The sequence below is a fragment of the Paroedura picta genome, chromosome 13 (genome assembly GCF_049243985.1).
Source record: "Paroedura picta isolate Pp20150507F chromosome 13, Ppicta_v3.0, whole genome shotgun sequence".
Lineage (NCBI taxonomy): Eukaryota > Metazoa > Chordata > Lepidosauria > Squamata > Gekkonidae > Paroedura > Paroedura picta.
In genome coordinates this window covers 39,280,348-39,298,450 of record NC_135381.1, presented here as the reverse complement: position 1 = coordinate 39,298,450, position 18,103 = coordinate 39,280,348, and the positions used below count along the sequence as shown (strand labels likewise).

General features: G+C 45.8%; 1 protein-coding gene across 9 annotated transcripts in view; it reads left to right on the top strand.

The window, feature by feature from the left end:
• TENM1 (teneurin transmembrane protein 1) overlaps positions 1 to 18,103 on the top strand; it is a 534,679-nt gene that overhangs the window by 375,865 nt on the left and 140,711 nt on the right. For 8 of the 9 annotated variants that reach the window (XM_077309379.1, XM_077309378.1, XM_077309377.1 and 5 more), the window contains 2 exons: positions 9,751 to 10,012; positions 15,840 to 16,107. In XM_077309379.1, coding sequence (XP_077165494.1) covers positions 9,751 to 10,012; positions 15,840 to 16,107 — 530 coding nt within the window. The remainder of the gene's footprint in view (positions 1 to 9,750; positions 10,013 to 15,839; positions 16,108 to 18,103) is intronic. The other variant, XM_077309376.1, reaches the window with a different exon arrangement.

The window sequence follows — 18,103 nt, the reverse complement described above, 5'->3', positions numbered from 1 at the left end:
GAACATCTGGAGGACCACAGGTTGACTACCCCTGGCCTACATTATTCTGCTCTCCTCCATGTATCCTAGCAACAACCATGTGACATAGATTGGGCTGAGAGTATGTCATTAGCCCAAAGTTATCCAGAAAGTTTCCATGCCATAGTGGATGTTCAGGGTCTCCTAGATCCTGCTCTGATACTTCTACCACTTCACCACACCTGCTCTTAGAAAAGTGCTGCTGGGGACCCATTTTCAGTAACACGCAGGTGCACAGTTCCTGTGTGGCTAGCATAGCCTACACCAGCAAGTGATGCCACCCCCTGCTGATGTATCGAGTTATTCTATGCACTCAGGACTTGCATGTCTGCATGAAGCTTCAGTTGTGGCCGCAACAGCTGCATCGCTGCCTCTTGGCATGCACTCCACTGTGTGAGCCGCTTCTTATCTAATGCAATAAAATATTTCAGCCCAAAGTAAAGAGGTGTGACTTTAGCCCACTACACTAGCGATCCTCAACATGTGGGCTGCGGACCACATGTGGTCCTTCGACTAATTGGAGGTGGGCCGCGAAGGACGCCTTCTCCCCCCCCCCCCGGCCCTTTACTTCATCCCCCCCGGCCCTTTACAACACACTTCGGGTGTCCTTGTCTCCCATCACTCCCAGATGAGAAACAAGCTCAGGGTTCCCATTGATTTGTCATTGTCATGAGTTAAAATTTCCATGAAAATAAAATGTTCCTTATGTTCATGGTTGTGGCGTGTCTGTCTCTTATTTTGAAGGGATGTTTAAACATTACCAGAGCGACCAGAGAGCGTTAGGGCAGTGGTTGAGAGTAGAGGAGTAAACTACCCCCCCACACACCCTGTGCCTCACTAAAAGGCGTTGAGTGGTCCCCGGTGATAAAAAGGTTGGGGACCACTGCACTACACCACTGATTTAAATTTGCAATCAGCCAATAACATTGAGCCTTCCTCCTGAATCGACAAGAAGGAGTTGTTGTTCATAATTCCACGCATAATTCCTTGCTGCAACACTGGTGACATAAATGCTGTAAGGCTGTATGTAAATAATCCATTCTAGTGCTGGGACTTGTAAGTAATACAGCTAATATTTACTCCATACTTTCCCTCCCTGATTCTAAAATGCCAAAATTGCAAGCTTTCTAATTATGATTTCTGATTTGCCTTTCTCTTGACAGAGCTGTAGCATTTAAATGTGCTCTGTATAGTCCCCCCCCCCATCCTGAATGTAATGTGTAAAGTTTGGAGAATATGCATAATTAAATCTGACTCTCAATCACACTTCGTTATCATCAAAGGTTTCTGTAATAGATGCATCTTGTAATAGAGTGTGGTATCTATTTACATTTCCTTACGTTACATGACTGTAGATGTTAAACTCTTACGATAATAGGAAACCATATATTTTCCTATGCCTAGCACAATTTTATGCCTTGGATTTCTCCAGGGACTTAGAGAGTTCTGTTCTCTCACAAGTATCAGCTTAATACAGAGCAATAAATAGTAATGGTGTGGTAGATGAAAGCCAGCTTGGTGTAGTGGTTAGGAGTGCGGACTTCTAATCTGGCAAGCCGGGTTTGATTCTGCACTCCCCCACATGCAACCAGCTGGGTGACCTTGGGCTCACCACAGCACTGATAAAGCTGTTCTGACCGGGCAGTGATATCAGCGCTCTCTCAGCCTCACCCACCCCACAGGGTGTCTGTTGTGGGGAGAGGAAAGGGAAGGTGACTGTAAGCTGCTTTGAGCCTCCTTCGGGTAGAGAAAAGTGGCATATAAGAACCAACTCTTCTTCTTCAGGAATACCAGGGCTTTCTCAGCCTCACCTCCCTCACAGGGTGTCTGTTGTGGGGAGAGGAAAGGGAAGGTGATTGTATGCTGCTTTGAAACTCCTTTGGGTAGAGAAAAGTGGCATATAAGCACCAACTCTTCTTTTTCTTCAGTAATATCAGGGCTCTCTCAGCCTCGCCTCCCTCACAGGGGGTCTGTTGTGGGGAAAGGAAAGGGAAGGCAACTGTAAGCCGCTTTGAGACTCCTTTGGGTAGAGAAAAGCAGCATATAAGAACCAATTTTTCTTCTTCTTCTTCTTCTTCTTCTTCTAGATAAAGTGGGCAGGGCAGAGGATGCCTTTTCTGAGTTGTGTCCACAAGTTATTTCCAGGGATAAGATCCCATGGTTGCTTTTCAAGAAGCTTGGAATATACCAAGGCTGGTTGGCGTTATCAGGACTCCCCACCCCGGATGGTTGGCCAGTGAACACAAGATTAACCTCCTCCCTTGCATCATGGGAGAATGGCAGTCTGTAAGCCAGGTTTAGAATGATTTAACCAGGAAAAAGGAAGAGGGTTAATCTAACATCATAATCTTCCTTTCTCTGCACGTCTGAGGAAGTTCTCATGCACAAGCTGTTTAGCAGGGGATTGGATAATGTCAGGGGGCTTTAGGTGGTGGTGTTTGACTTATTCAAGCAACAATGGGACTGAAGTTACCCTCTAACAACCAGTCCTTATTTCCAGTGACAAAATGAGTTGTGATCCTGGCCTCACTGGCATGGCCTGGTTGTTTAACAAAGTCAGCCTGAATTTTGTAAATGCTTCAGTTAGTCAGGCTGTGTTTTGTAAATGTGTTTGTCATAGGCTCAACGGTGGCAGGGATGGGTACATGTAGAGGATGTAAAAGTGACCAAAGGAAGGGGGGAACAAGGAAAGGAGGCATGTTTCTAATTATTTCATGTGCATTTGGCACAAAGTAAGAGTTGATGCTAGACTGATCTTATATCTCAGAATCTAAGCAGGGTTGGCCCTGATTAGTATTCGATGGGACACCTCTAAGGAATACCAGGTGATTGTGGAGAGGGGCAGTATGTAAGCTGAATAATTAATAAATCATAAAATGCCATCTAGGCAAGCAACAGCAAACCAACTCTGAATATCTCTTACCTTCAAATGCCATGGGTTTTGCTATGACTTGACAGCACTTTCCCCTCCAAGAGCAGCTTATGCTTTTAAAATAATGAATGATGCAGTTCCACTAATATCTTACTCTCTTTCATCAAGGAACTCAAGTAAATAGGTATCCCAGGAGGTATTCTGTCTCATACAGTCATAGAGTTGGAAGGGGCCATGCTGGCCCTCTAGTCTTGGTGTAGTGGTTAGGAGTGCGGACTTCTAATCTGGCATGCCGGGTTCGGTTCCGTGCTCCCCCACATGTAGCCAGCTGGGTGACCTTGGGCTTGCCACAGCACTGATAAAGCTGTCCTAACTGAGCAGTGATATCAGGGCTCTCTCAGCCTCACCCGCCTCACAGGATGTCTGTTGTGGGGAGAGGAAACGGAAGGTGACTGTCAGCTGCTTTGAGCCTCCTTCGGATAGAGAAAAGCGGCATATAAGAACCAACTCTTCTTCTTCTTCTTCTTCTTCTTCTTCTTCTTCTTCTTCTTCTTCTTCTTCAAGTCCAACCCCCTGATCAATGCAGGATCAGCCTAAAGCATCCAGGATAAGGATCTGTCCAGTCACTGCTTGAAGACCACCAGTGGGGGAGAGCTCACCACCTCCCTAGTCAGCCAATTCCACTGCTGAACTACTCTGACTGTGTAAACTTTTTTCCCTGATACCATTTTACACATTGTTTAAAGCCATTCCTGCAGGTCCTGTCCTCTGCTGCCAACAGGAACTGCTCCCTGCCCTCCCCAAAGTGATAACCTTTCAGATACTTGAAAACAGCAATCATCTCCCCTCTCGACCCCTCTTCTCCAGATTCCTCTTCTCCAGTAGTTGTGTGTGTGCACATCCCTACTCAAGAGCAATGTCCCCTTCATTTTCCTCTGCTACTGAGTGGAGGAGTTCACACCCTGACCAGAATTTCACTACTGTAATCTTAAAATACAGAATGGGCAGTGTAAGACCCTCTGCAGTTTCAGAATGCTTGCTGGGTGGGACTTCCTGTGTCCATGTATGGTTGCTCACAGGCACAGCAGAAGGAACACTTCCCAAGAACATCCACACACACACCCTCAAGCTGCAAACCTTCTCCCTTAGGGGGAGTGCAACCCCATGCAAGGCAGAAGACACTCAAATCCCTTTTTCCCACCAAGAACACCTACATTTGATTATTTCAGATTGCTGCCCCCACCCATCCCCTCTGGGCACAAATTATTCACAGCACTATATGGATCTGTCTGTCCATCTATCTGTCAATCATCTGTCTTTATGTTTCTCACATCCGATACATAGGCTTTCCCTTCCTGCCTGAACCTAGACTTGTTAACACTTTCTAGTTTTATTGGGCGCAAGGTGGTTTGTTTCGTAGCCTGAATGTAGATCATTTTTGTATGCAGAGTTGAGGCCACCGGCCTCCCCGTGGTGCTATTATTTTACGAACCCCATGGAGATAACTTAAGCAATGTGGAGATTGACAGGAGTCTTGCTGCTCCCAGCTGAGCCAAAAATTATATTCAGACCTCAAAATGAAACTCATGCCCCATCGCAGAATTAATTACGGTATCAGTCTTTTCCCCAGTGTTGCTGGGTCACAGAACAAACCTGCCATGTTTGAGAAATCAGCATTTTCTTGAGAAATATTACCACCAGTGGTCAACACTATAGTTATAAGTTTTACTGTAATGACACAAATTAAAATGCCAAAAATATACCCACTTTATTCACTTTTCTCCAAATTAACACTTGGCAAGGATGCTAGCACATTAACAAGGAGGAGGAGGAAGAAGAGGAAGAGGAAGAAGAAGAAGAAGAAGAAGAAGAAGAAGAAGAAGAAGAAGAAGAGTTGGTTCTTATATGCCACTTTTCTCTACAAGGACACTTTAAAGAAGATTTTACTTCACCTTTGACAATGTAGGTTTGCAGTAGCGCTGCAACATGGACTGTGCCATTATAAAAAAAAATTACTCAGAGCAGGAAATGGAGAGAGGAAGGTGGGTGCAAAAGCAGGACAAAGTTGCTGTCGTGTTTCCTCCTCCATACGGCCTTATCCCTCGTTGCTCACTGGCGATTTGAGTGATTTAGGGTGGTAAATCCTCTTTTCTGGACTGCTCAAATTGCGACTTTAAAATGGCCAAATTGCGACTTGGCTACTGGACAGCCTTGGGATGTTGGCGACATCATGTGGAGGGGGCTCTGTATGCCACCAACATGTGAAGGCTGTCCAGGAACATTTTCTTCAGGGCAGAAATGGCTTTATTATTCTGCCAGATTATATAGATATTTGACAATGTAACTGCCCTTTTTAGCAAGTGTTGTTGTTGTTAGGTGCGAAGTTGTGTCCAACCCATCGCGGCTCCATGGACAATTATCCTCCAGGCCTTCCTGTCCTCTACCATTCCCTGGAGTCCATTTAAGTTTGGACCTACTGCTTCAGTGACTCCATCCAGCCACCTCATTCTCTGTCGTCTCCTTCTTCTTTTGCCCTCAATCGCTCCCAGCATTAGGCTCTTCTCCAGGGAGTCCTTCCTTCTAATGAGGTGGCCAAAGTATTTGAGTTTCATCTTCAGGATCTGGCCTCCTAAGAGCAGTCAGGGCTGATCTCCTCTAAGACTGACCGGTTTGTTTGCCTTGCAGAACAAGGGACTTGCAAGAGTCTTCTCCAGCAGCAGAGTTCAAAAGCCTCAATTCTTTGATGCTCGGCCTTCCTTATGGTCCAACTTTCACAGCCATACATTGCAACTGGGAAGACTATAGCCTTGACAAGATGCACTTTTGTTGGCAGGGTGATGTCTCTCCTTTTTAGGATGCTGTCTAGATTTGCCATAGCTTTCCTCCCCAGGAGCCGGGTTTTTTTAAATTTCTTTGCTGCAGTCCTCATCTGCAGTGATCTGGGAGCCCAGGAAAATAAAATCTATCACTACCTCCATTTCTTCCCCATCTATTTGCCCAGAATAGAGAGGGCCGGATGCCATGATCTTTGTTTTCTTGATGTTGAATTTCAAGCCAACATTTGCACTCTCCTCCTTCACCCTCATCAAAAGTCTCTTTAGATATTCTTCGCTTTCTGCCATTAGAGTGGTATCATCTGCATATCTGAAGTTGTTGATATTTCTCCCTGCAATCTTGATCCCAATTTGTGACTCCTCTAATCCCGCTTTTCTCATGATGTGCTCCACATACAAGTTAAATAGTCAAGGCGACAGTATACAGCCTTACTGAACTTTCTGAATTTTGAATCAATCAGTGATTCCATGTTGAGTTCTCACTGTTGCTTCTTGACCTGCATATAAGTTTCTCAAGAGACAAATAAGATGCTCTGGTATTCCCATCTCTTTAAGAACTTGCCACAATTTGTTGTGCTCCACACAATCAAAGGCTTTAGCATAGTCAATGAAGCAGAAGTAGATGTTCTTCTGGAACTCCCTAGCTTTCTCCATGATCCGGCGTATGTTGGCAATTTGATCTCTAGTTCCTCTGCCTCTTCGAAATCCTGCCTGTACTTCTGGAAGTTCTCGGTCCACATATTGCTGGAGCCTAGCTTGTAGGATTTTGAGCGTAACTTTCCTAGCATGAGAAATGAGTTCAATGGTGCAGTAGTTTGAACATTCTTTGGCATTGCCCGACCTGGGGGGCTCATCTTCCGGCGTCATATCATTTTGCCTTTTGGAACTGTCCATAGAGTTTTCATGGCAAAGATACTGGAGTGGTTTGCCATTTCCTTCTCCAGTGGATCACCTTTTGTCAGAGCTCTCCGCTATGATCTATCCGTCTTGGGTGGCCCTGCACGGCATAGCTCATAGCTTCACTGAGCTATGCAAGCCCCCTTGCCACGGCAAGGCAGCGATCCTTGAAGGGATTTTTTTAGTAAGTACTGATTGTCAAATACTGATGGTCAATGCTAATAGTTAAATACTGGGATGGATGTGACCCATCTATTTTGGAATGGTTAAATACATCTTGGGATTTAGCTCCCAATGCAATATAGGATGAATGGTGATTCTAGAAAATCCTTACAATTGTATGGATACAGTTAATTTTTAAGCTGATTTAGCTAGTTCTCCCCCATACTACAGCTGTAATACTACATGGTCTTTCTCAATGTCAGTCCTGTGATCACCAACGAAGCCCTACCCCCCTCTCTCTTGGTGTTCAAAGGCGCCTCCCATTTATAGCAGATAAAATGATGGTTGGATCCAAATTGCTGAATACTCCTTATGATATGCTCATAAATTCCTATGAATTTTTTATATTTTATATTGAGAGTATACTTTCTGTTATTTGTAATTTTTTTAATTTTAATGTGTGCTTTGTTTATCTAATAAAATAACAAAGTAGAGTGAAGAGTCTTCTTGAAAGCTGGCTGTCTTGGAAAGGAGAAATATCTTTCCATATATTCTTGATATTATTATTATTATTATTATTATTATTATTATTATTATTATTATTATTATTATTGTCCAATTTGTGAGCCCTCTAATCCCACTTTTCTCATGATGTGCTCCACATACAAGTCCCAGGCCCACGGGATGTTCGCCTGGCCTCGACCCGGGCCAGGGCCTTTTCAGTCCTGGCCTCAATTTGGTGGAATGAGCTCCCAGAAGAGCTAAGGGCCCTGCGGGATCTACCAGCTTTCTGCAGGGCCTGTAAGACGGAGCTCTTCCGCCAGGCATATGGTTGAGGCCAGGGCAGCTCTCCCACTAATCCATCAGAGGATCCCCTCCAATATTGAGATCTCTAACATCGAGATCATGGTTAGATCTATTGTATCGGTGCCACCCTCTTCTGAATATTATTCTCCCCACCAGGCTGAACTTGGGGGGAAGTCAGGTAACTAAGATCAGAATTGTGACCACCGCCACTTATATGTTATATGTAACTTATTGTTGATGTTAATTGGGGTTTTTATGCGGATTTTATTGTGTTTTCACTATTTACGTTGTAAACCTCCCTGAGACCTATTTGGAGAAGGGTGGTCTAAAAATTAAATAATAATAATTATTATATTATTGATACTGATATTATTGACTATTTGGTGATTGGTTCCTTCCAGCAGGAGAATTTGGGGGGCAGGGACAGTGTGCCCATATATAACTCCACTTCCAATGAAAAAACCTAAGTGACATCATTGCACCGGCCAGCTGTCTAGAATTCCCAAAACCCTATGGTTAAATCATAGAATTTTGGTTGAATCCTAGAGTTCCTTGCTGATACAATGACGTCACTTCTGGTTTTGTGCCCCAAATGACATTATATAGAAACAGAATCCTGAGGAGGCCCCAAGTGAGCAGTTCCATCACTAAAGCAGGAGTTCCTTCACTCTCTCACCACTTTAACCATCACACAGATCTTTGAGTGGAATATAGAAACAGCTAACCACTGGATGGCTGAACTTAATACGTAATCCAATTCCTGCACAGACTTATGACTGTTAAAAAAATACAGTGGGCACTAGTCGCTCCCAACCGCCCTGGCAGCGCTGCTCGGGTGGGTGGGAAGGGCTGGGTCCCCCTGAACCTCCCCCCCAGGGAAAAAGGTTCCCCAGGCCCCAGGGATGGCTTTATCCTCCCTGTCCATAGGGATAAAGCTTCCCCGGGCCCCGGGGAGGGCGATCGGCGTCTCTGCGAGCCAGCGATCGGCCTCCCCGGGGCCTCGAGAGCATTTTTCCTCCCCCCCCAAGGGAAAAGCCTCCCCAGGCCTGTGGGAGGGTGATTGGTGGCTCTGAGAGCCAGTGATCGGCCTCCCCGGGACCTGGGGAGCCTTTTTCCACCAGGCGCCGGGGGGCTGTGGGCCTACCTTCCCTCTCAGTGGTCAGCAGAGGAATGGCCGCCGGGGGTGAAGGTTTGCCCTTGTGGGGGGTGGGGCGGGTTGGTAGCCACTTTGCGCCTCCCAATTGGTGCTTGCCGGGCCAAACAGCCAATCAGCAGCCACGCTGAGCACGGCTACTAACTGGCAGTTTGGGGCTGGACTGACAATGGGCACCCTCCCTCATCCCGGACAGGGCCCGCCCTCAGGGACCTTACTCTTTTATTTTATCCGCTCCACAAGAGTAGTTAAAGATGAGACAGATCATTATCTGGAGCAGGACTATAGGAACACTGTCCTCTATAATGAGCTGTCAACTTTAGCAAGTCATACTTGGAAAGGGAGAAATACATTCTTTTCTTAACCCTGCCAGCATATGTGAAGCCAATCTGGGCCAGAACAAATACATTATATCTAAATGAAGAGGGGGAAATATCCAGGGGCAAGAATGTACTGATTGACAAAGTTGCTCAAGAATTCTGTTATTAAAATAAATAGCTATTGACAGATTGTTAAGCAATCAGTGACCGGGTACCATCAGCACGCCTGTAGGAACGTTACACATTTCTTGCAGGCTACATTTCGCATGACACTAATGGATGAGAAATTTTACAGAGATGATATCTCATGGGAACAGAGGATAAGAAAATATGCTTTCGGCGTCTTAAGGTGAACCTTTCATTAAAATCTGAACAAGATAGTCATGGTCCAAACAAGTGAAAGCCACAAAACATATGATACAGGGGAGGCACAGTGCAGGGAGGGTCCTTGTGTTGTAAGAGAAGGGGTGTTTTGTGTTCTGTTGGTGCTAAATGATCAAGAGTGCTCAAAAACGTCCCACCTCACGTTAGGAGAACCAAGTTGCTACATGGACGACAAATTACTATCCTGAAGACACTTAAGACTAATGACACAGAGATGCAGGAGGGAATGTGCTTTTTCAAGAGGGCAGTTGTCAAGTCATACAGGACCAGAGTAAGATGAAATATTTTGTTTTGTCTTTGCAGCTTTGACCTAGTGGCTATTGGAGGCATCTCGGTCACCCTGGTCTTTGACAGATCTCCTTTTCTTTCTGTGAAAAGGACACTTTGGTTGTCCTGGAATAGGTTCATTGTGGTAGACAAAGTAGTCATGCAAAGAACAGAGGTGGAGCCGCCATCTTGTGACATCAGTAACTTCATCAGCCCCAATCCAATTGTGCTTCCTTTTCCCCTGACAACATTTGGAGGATCCTGCCCAGAAAGAGGAACAGTCATCCCAGAACTGCAGGTAAATCAAAGCGGTTTTTTTGCACTGTATAGATAAATTTTTAGAACTGGTGATACATTTCTGTACAAGTTGTAAAAATCAGACGTAAATTAAAAATACCTTTCTACCCTTAAATTTTTAATATCAAGTTTGGTATTCTGGACGTAAATCAGTAATTAAAGAGGACTGGTTTAGACCCAATAGCCATTGATGGACCTCTCCCCCATGAATCTACCTAACCACCTCATCCTTCTTTACTCAAAAAGTAATTAATTTGTGGGGTTCACCAGTTGGCGCAGTGATGGCCAGAAGCACAGTGGCCCCTCTAGCCCAGCATAATTTTTCACACAATGTCAACCAGTTGTCCTGTAAGATCAAAAAAAATTGCAAGAATCAGACTGAAAATCTGATTTTTGCTGGCAGCCGTTGCTGGCAGCCACTGCGCCAGGGGCCACTCCCACCTCCATGGCTGCCTCCTTATTCCTGGCATGAAGCCAGTAGAAGGAGACCAGGGCTCTTAGCCTCGGGAGTAGACTGGCATGGGTGCAGAAGGAATGGGTGTGGCAGTGGTGGACCAGGCCCGGCTCTGCCGCCTACCTTCCACTCCCGGCCCCACCTCTAGGAGTGCAGGCTCCAGCCCGCGTCTGCTTTGTCACAGGGGAAGGGGGGAGCACGACGGACTCATGTCATATCTACAGTCATTTCCATTACTTGGAGCATGTCAGAAGATGTGTTTGCACATCAACAAACTGGGCATAGTGGCCATTGTCGAGGCCTTCCTCTGATTTTGCTTCCCAGGACTGGTATTCACAGGTTGGCTGCCTCTGGACCTTATCAGGATCAGGCATCTGATCTCTGCCATGATTTGTGATTGACCGAAGGAACGCCATCTTGGTTGATGTGTGCTGTTTGAAGAACCTTTTATAACCCTGAACTATTTGTCACTGCAGTGCTTTGTCCACTCCTGTTGTGCTGTGTTGTTACAACTGTTCCTCTGTGCTACGTTATCAGGAAGGGAGAGCTATCTGACATCCAAGGCCAGACAGCCTGACGAGGGCCTGGAGGAGCACCCAGGATTGCACCGGTGGAAGGGGGGATTTCTCTCCCTGGGAATGGTGCAATAGGGGAGAGGGAGTTTGGGCAGGAATGGGGGGAGTTTGGGTGGGAAAGACCCATTAAAACTGCTTGCTTTCCATGTATCGATCAGAATCGACTACAAACGTTGGAGTGATCGGAACTGCTATCAATAAAGCTTTCTATTAATCCAGAAGCCTAGTTGTTAGTCTGTCTGCCTCTGACATACCTGCACTTACTTAGTAGCACCTTTAACAGACAATGAACACCCTATGGCAGGGGTAGTCAAACTGCGGCCCTCCAGATGTCCGTGGACTACAATTCCCAGGAGCCCCTGCCAGCATTCGCTGGCAGGGGCTCCTGGGAATTGTAGTCCACGGACATCTGGAGGGCCGCAGTTTGACTACCCCTGCCCTATGGAAACACAGACTGCAGCACATTATTACTGACAGCAGTCTAGTGGCCCCTGGTGCAGTGCCCACCAGCAAGGGCTGCCAACAAGAATCAGATTTTCAGTCTGATTCTTGCTATTTTTTTTTTTTAACGTTCCAGGACAACTGTCTGATATTGTGTGGAAAATGAGGCTGGGCTAAATGGGCCACTGTTCTGATCCAGCAGAACTCTTCTGGTTTTAAGTTCAGATACGTAGGTTGGGGGTTCTCAGAAGAAGGCTGTGGGTATTGGAAAGCCTCAGGTGTTCCCAACAATGTGATCAAGGAGAACCCCCCACATTCCAAGTGATCCTGAGGCTTGGAATGGAGTTTAGGAGGTGTGGGAAGAGAGAGCAATTTTGAAAGGTTAACTGAGACTGAGTCCTAATGAAACCCAGGATGGTTGATCCATCTCTCTTGTCAATGTATGTGTGAAAATATTAATAAATATTAAAGCATCTTATCCCATTTGCAAGCATCTCCTGGTAAGAAAGTTCATTCTGCTGGAGACGCCAGTAAACATGATTATACAAGTTTCAGAAATCCCCAAAACTCAGAGTAGTTATAATTTAGAACTGTATGCTGCTAGAAACTTTGCAGGAAGAGAATGTGGTATAAATAAACTTCTCAGTGTTTGAATTATTCTGTGGTTGAAAGTCTTCAGAAAGAGGCTATAGGAGGTTTAGTTACACAATGTGTCTCAATGCTGTTCCTATGCCCTGTTCCCTTTCGTAGGGCAAACTTTAATAAACTCAGAGACATGATGAGTGTCATACCATGGATGAGTATGCTGGAAGGGAAGGGAGCATGTGAAGGGTGGGCGCTACTCAAACAAGAGCTATTGCATGCTCAAACCATTACTATCCCAGAAAGACGAAAACACTGCAGGAGCTCCAAGAAGCCTATTTGGATGAACAGAGAACTTCAAGAGGAACTAAGAAAGAAAAGGGAAATGTTCAAGAAAAATCGAGGGAAGGACAGAGCTCTAAAGAAGAGTACTTACAGGTTACTAGGCACTGTAGATCAATCATCAGAAAGGCCAAAGCTGAGAGGGAGCTAATATTGGCCAGGGAAGCCCATTGTAACAAGAAAAGATTTTTCAGTTATGTGAGGAGCAAACGTAAAGTAAAGGAGGCAATAGGCCCAACCAATGGGTGCGGATGGACAAACTCTAACGGAGGATGCAGAGAAAGCGGAAAACCTCAGTGCCTATTTTACGTCTGCTTTTTTCCCACAGGTTAAAGGGTTTAGGCATATCTAGAGATGGCAGTAGCCAAGAGATAGTGTCTGGGTGGCAGGCTGACATGGACAGAGAGGTTGTCTAGAGGCATTTAGCTGCACTGGATGAGTTCAAATCCCCTGGGCCGGATGAAATGCACCTGAGAGTGCTCAAAGAACTTTCCGGAGAACTTGCAGAACCCTTGTCCATCATCTTCGGGACCTCTTTGAGGACTGAAGATGTCCCGGAGGACTGGAAGAGAGCAAACATTAATCCTCTTTAAATATTTGAAAGGTTGTCACTTGGAGGAGGGCAGGATGCTGTTTCCGTTGGCTGCAGAGGAGAGGACACGCAGTAATGGGTTTAAACTTCAAGTACAAAGATCATGGCATCCGGCCCTCTCAATTCCTGGCATATAGATGGGGAAGAAATGGAGATAGTGACAGATTTTATTTTCCTGGGCTCTAAGATCACTGCAGATGGGGACTGCAGCAAAGAAATTAAAAGACGCTTGCTCCTGGGGAGGAAAGCTATGGCAAATCTAGACAGCATCCTAAAAAGCAGAGACATCACCCTGCCAACAAAAGTGCGTTTAGTCAAGGCTATGGTCTTCCCAGTTGCAATGTATGGCTGCGAAAGTTGGACCATAAGGAAGGCCGAGCGTCGAAGAATTGAGGCTTTTGAACTCTGGTGCTGGAGAAGACTCTTGCGAGTCCCTTGGACTGCAAGGCGAACAAACCGGTCAGTCCTAGAGGAGATCAACCCTGACTGCTCTTTAGAAGGCCAGATCCTGAAGATGAAACTCAAATACTTTGGCCACCTCATGAGAAGGAAGGACTCCCTGGAGAAGAGCCTAATGCTGGGAGCGATCGAGGGCAAAAGAAGAAGGGGACGACAGAGAATGAGATGGCTGGATGGAGTCACTGAAGCAGTAGGTGCAGACTTAAATGGACTCCGGGGAATGGTAGAGGACAGGAAGGCCTGGAGGATCATTGTCCATGGGGTCGCGATGGGTCGGAAACGACTTCGCACATAACAACAACAACAACAACAACAACAATATAGGCTAAATATCAGGAAAAAGTTTTTCACAGTCAGAGTAGTTCAGCAGTGGAATAGGCTGCCTAAGGAGGTGGTGAGCTCCCCCTCACTGGCAGTCTTCAAGCAAAGGTTGGATACACACTTTTCTTGGATGCTTTAGGATGCTTTGGGCTGATCCTGTGTTGAGCAGGGGGTTGGACTAGATGGCCTGTATGGCCCCTTCCAACCCTATGATTCTGTGATTCTGTGAAATCAGAATGTGTTGTGTTTCCGGGGGCTACGCAGGTATGGGCATGTGGGGTTCACTGTGGAGCTCATTCCCAACGCCTGCCGCACAACTGTAATTGTTCCCAGAATAACCTGCTTGCCACTTTCCATCTAAATTCTTCTCTCATTAAAGCTGATGAAATTTTTATCCTTGGAAGAATTTAGTTATAATAAATTACACAAGCAGAGGAGACTACGGAAATGAGTTGCGCTAGTGCTGTTTTGTGCAGTAAAAACACAGCTGTGTGTCCATATCAGGAGGGGAGCAAGGAATGTTCAGACATTAAGAAACACTCGAGTCAGTCAGCAGGCTACCAAAAGGAGCTTACAGTATCCTTTGTGATACGCCCAAGGTTAGCTTTTAATAAGAGAGGAATGAAAGAGCCAAGTCCTGAGTCCAGTAAGTGCTTTCAGTTACAATGAGATTAAAACAGTCTCTTCTTTGGAATATGTGAACTGAAAATGAACTGAAAATGAGCCAGAGAGACTGATTTTTCTTCTCCAGTGATGATCATGCAGCTAAAGCTTTATTATGGGGAGTTTTTAAACAGTTTTTTACTTCTGAATTTCAGTGCACGTTTGGGCCACGATAGCAGGACTAGAGCCAACAAAAGTTCTGATGTGTTGGGGTCGGGGAACCAGTTAACCATAGACATTTTTAATCTGATTTTGTGGTGAGGAGAAAGTGGCACCATGATATGTCTCTGAACGACCCTTGCCTTCTAGTAAAAATCAAGGTGTTCTGATAGGTCCAAAAGGATTCTGTCCCACCCGCATAAGAATAATCTTGCATGTCTAGTATCATTGCTGGCACATAGTTAGTAGGGGACAACCTCTTTCAATTTGGTCTCTTGTAAAGGCATTCCACCCACTTTTTGAAAATGGTGTTGCAAGACAAAGAAAACATATTATTAGATGCTGTAATTGTGGAAGAAGGATCTGCTGCCTGAACCCTGCTGGCTGCTGAATATGGGCGACAAAAGCATTAAAGTTGGCAAAAGAAACCATCCTTCATTGTCTGTTGCCTTTCATGCTCTTGCTCAGGGGGTTTCACAAGGACCTGCTGTCATGCAGCCCTGGGCTCATTCCGCACACTTAGGATAATACGCTTTCAAGGTGCTTTGGCAGCTGAATTTTCCGGTGCCGAACAGGAAAATCTACTTCTAAAGTGCATTGAAAGTGCATTATCTATTGTGTGCAGAAGAGGCCCGGGTTAACATTGCACAAATCAACCCCGAATTCTCACCAAGGTTGCCTGTAAGAATGCAGAGGTCTTTCTGTGCAGGGCCTTAATTTGTGTGAATGTAGTGGAAATTGGGGCACATCCATTGTCAGACCAGAGCAATGAAAGAAAGTACACGGGTGCATGAATGTCAAGTAACGAGGGAGTATATGCACTTTGCCGCTGTTTGAGAGAAGTTTAAGTTTCGAGAGAGAGAGAGAATTAGGATGACAGATGCATATGAGACAGGGCAGCTGGGGAATCAGCAGGCAGGAAGGGGAGCAAAGAAAATGGTCAAGAGGCTGTAAATTCCCTCCAAGCCACACATTTTAAGTCCTGGAAAAACATGCATTCTCTTTCCCGAAGCGTATTAAATTGTGCACAAGGCTGTTTTTTACTCTGCTCTACAAACAGCTACCTCTGTTGTGGGCTATCTCAGTATACATGACTCCAGTCCTCTGCCTGGTTTGACACTGTAATTGTAAAACTTACGTTCCCACTCAGGGCATTAGCACAACCACAAAATACGCTTATGCCGCTGTAGCTTTCTCAGACATGATTCTCTCTGACATTAACATGCCCAACTGTTTTCAGGTGGTCCAGGAGGAAATCCCTCTGCCTTCTAGCTTTGTGAAACTTAGTTACCTGAGCAGCCGGACTCCGGGATATAAAACATTGCTGCGCATCATCTTGACGCATTCTACCCTCGTTCCTGGCATAACAAAAGTACATCTCACCATTACTGTGGAAGGACGGCTAGCTCAGAAATGGTTTCCTGCCGCCGCCAATCTGGTCTATACCTTCGCTTGGAACAAGACAGATATTTATGGGCAGAAAGTCTCCGGCGTGGCAGAAGCAATGGGTATGCCCTTTAAAAAAAACTTTAATAGTGAATGTGCTATGTGACACAGTATTACAATAAGCCATTTCTGAATGATAGTTTGTATAAATGTAGCCAGTCATCCTTTGAGCAGGTGTAGCGTAAAAGATGGATATATTCGGTCACCAGTAGCCCAATAGCCTTTACCATGCAGGAACCATCTGTGATTTTCCCTATGGTTGCTCAGCATCTCTGTCTATTTTATTTATTTATTTATTGTATTTATATACTGCCCTCCCCAAAGGCTCAGGGCAGTTCACATAAAACAGAAACTATACCGATAACTTAGATCAGGGGTAGTCAAACTGCGGCCCTCCAGATGTCCGTGGACTACAATTCCCAGGAGCCCCTGCCAGCGAATGCTGGCAGGGGCTCCTGGGAATTGTAGTCCACGGACATCTGGAGGGCCGCAGTTTGACTACCCCTGACTTAGATTAACAATAATGAAGTGAAACAACAAGCAACATGGAACAGTCGAAAAATGTAGGAAACATTGAATTAACTCATACTGATAGCCCAGAGGGTTGGGTGGAATTATGGTGGGTGCCATAGGAGGAGGCTCAGGAGGAGGGCCTTTGGGGAGAGATGTCATGGGTTGACCTCAACCAAATGCCTGGTGGAGGAGCTCCCTTTTGCAGGAACTGTTCAAGTTCCGTCAGTTCCGTCAGTTCTCTGGGAGCTCGTTCCACCAGGTGGGAGCCAGGATGGAGAAAGCTCTGTCCCTGGTTGCGGTTGCCTTCTGTTCACCTTCAAAATGGTGACTGGCAGAACAGGATATGAGCTCTGATATGGCCAGCTTTTTGGTAGTCGGCCTCTGAGCTCAGTTCCCCAAAACTCTTTGGGGCCAAAAGAAACAGTGGCTACTGCCTCTCAGACCTAAAGGCTGGGAATGGATGAAAGGATCAGGGGTTGGGGTGGGAGGCTAGAATGGTCCCAGCATCTCTGAATGCTGGATGAGCTACACAAAGGGCTTGAGGGAAAGTAAGAAGTGTTGATATTCCAGTTAGGTACCTTGTTTTCTACTAAGGCAGATTTTAGGCTGCTGCCAAAACTTAGGGCCTTTTTGCACGGGGATCTTTGTTGCAAATTGTTTGCGGAATGAAAAATCGCCATTTAAAATAGTGGAATTCGTCGTTATGCATACCTGCCTTTGTAGTGGAATCAGTAGCGTTTTTTAGCGTTTCCCACAGGCTTCCGGTCTCGGCAGAAATCGCTAGAAAGGAAGCGCTATTGCCAAGCTCGTCCCACCCCTGGCCGTCAAGCAGCCAATGGGCAGCCGTTAGCATGCTCCCAAACAGCCCCTTTCCCTTTAAGGAAGGTTTAAAAAAAAAAAAAACAGACCCATTGTAACGAATCTGGGTAGATTTGTTGCAACGGAGAGACCCATCCAGCTGCCTGGGGTGTTTGAGCTGTCGTTTGATCGTATGATCGTTAACACGCTGCCTCAGAGTGAAAAAAAAAAATCCCCCCCCCCTCTCACGGGCCCGATTTTCGGCTGAATGGAATGTGTGAAATGTGTGTGCTTAGTGACTGAAGGGGAGGGATTGAAGCCGGGAAGCCTCTGTTTGAGCTGTCATTTGATCGTGGCCACGCTGCCTCCGAGTGGGAAAAAAAATCCCCCCTCCCCCCCCTCACGGGCACGATTTTCAGCCGAAACAGTGTGAAAAATAAAGGGAAAATACATCAGCAAACGGGCTTCTGCGGGCTTCTTGTGCTTAGTGACTGTAAACAGCTCTGAGGAGGGACTGCAGCCTGGGAAGCCTCACTGGCTAAACGGAGGCTCGTCGGTGCGTTGATCTCCACTCGCTCGGAGAAAAAAAATGGCGATCGCTTCGCCGGAAGTTTGGAGGACAGGCTCAGGAGGAGGGACTTTGAAGAAACCGCAACAATGTTAACGCACAGGTCTTTATCACTATTGTTGCAGATTGGTTGCAGGAGTGTATCGCTTTCCGGAGGGTGAATCCACTTTTTGGGATTC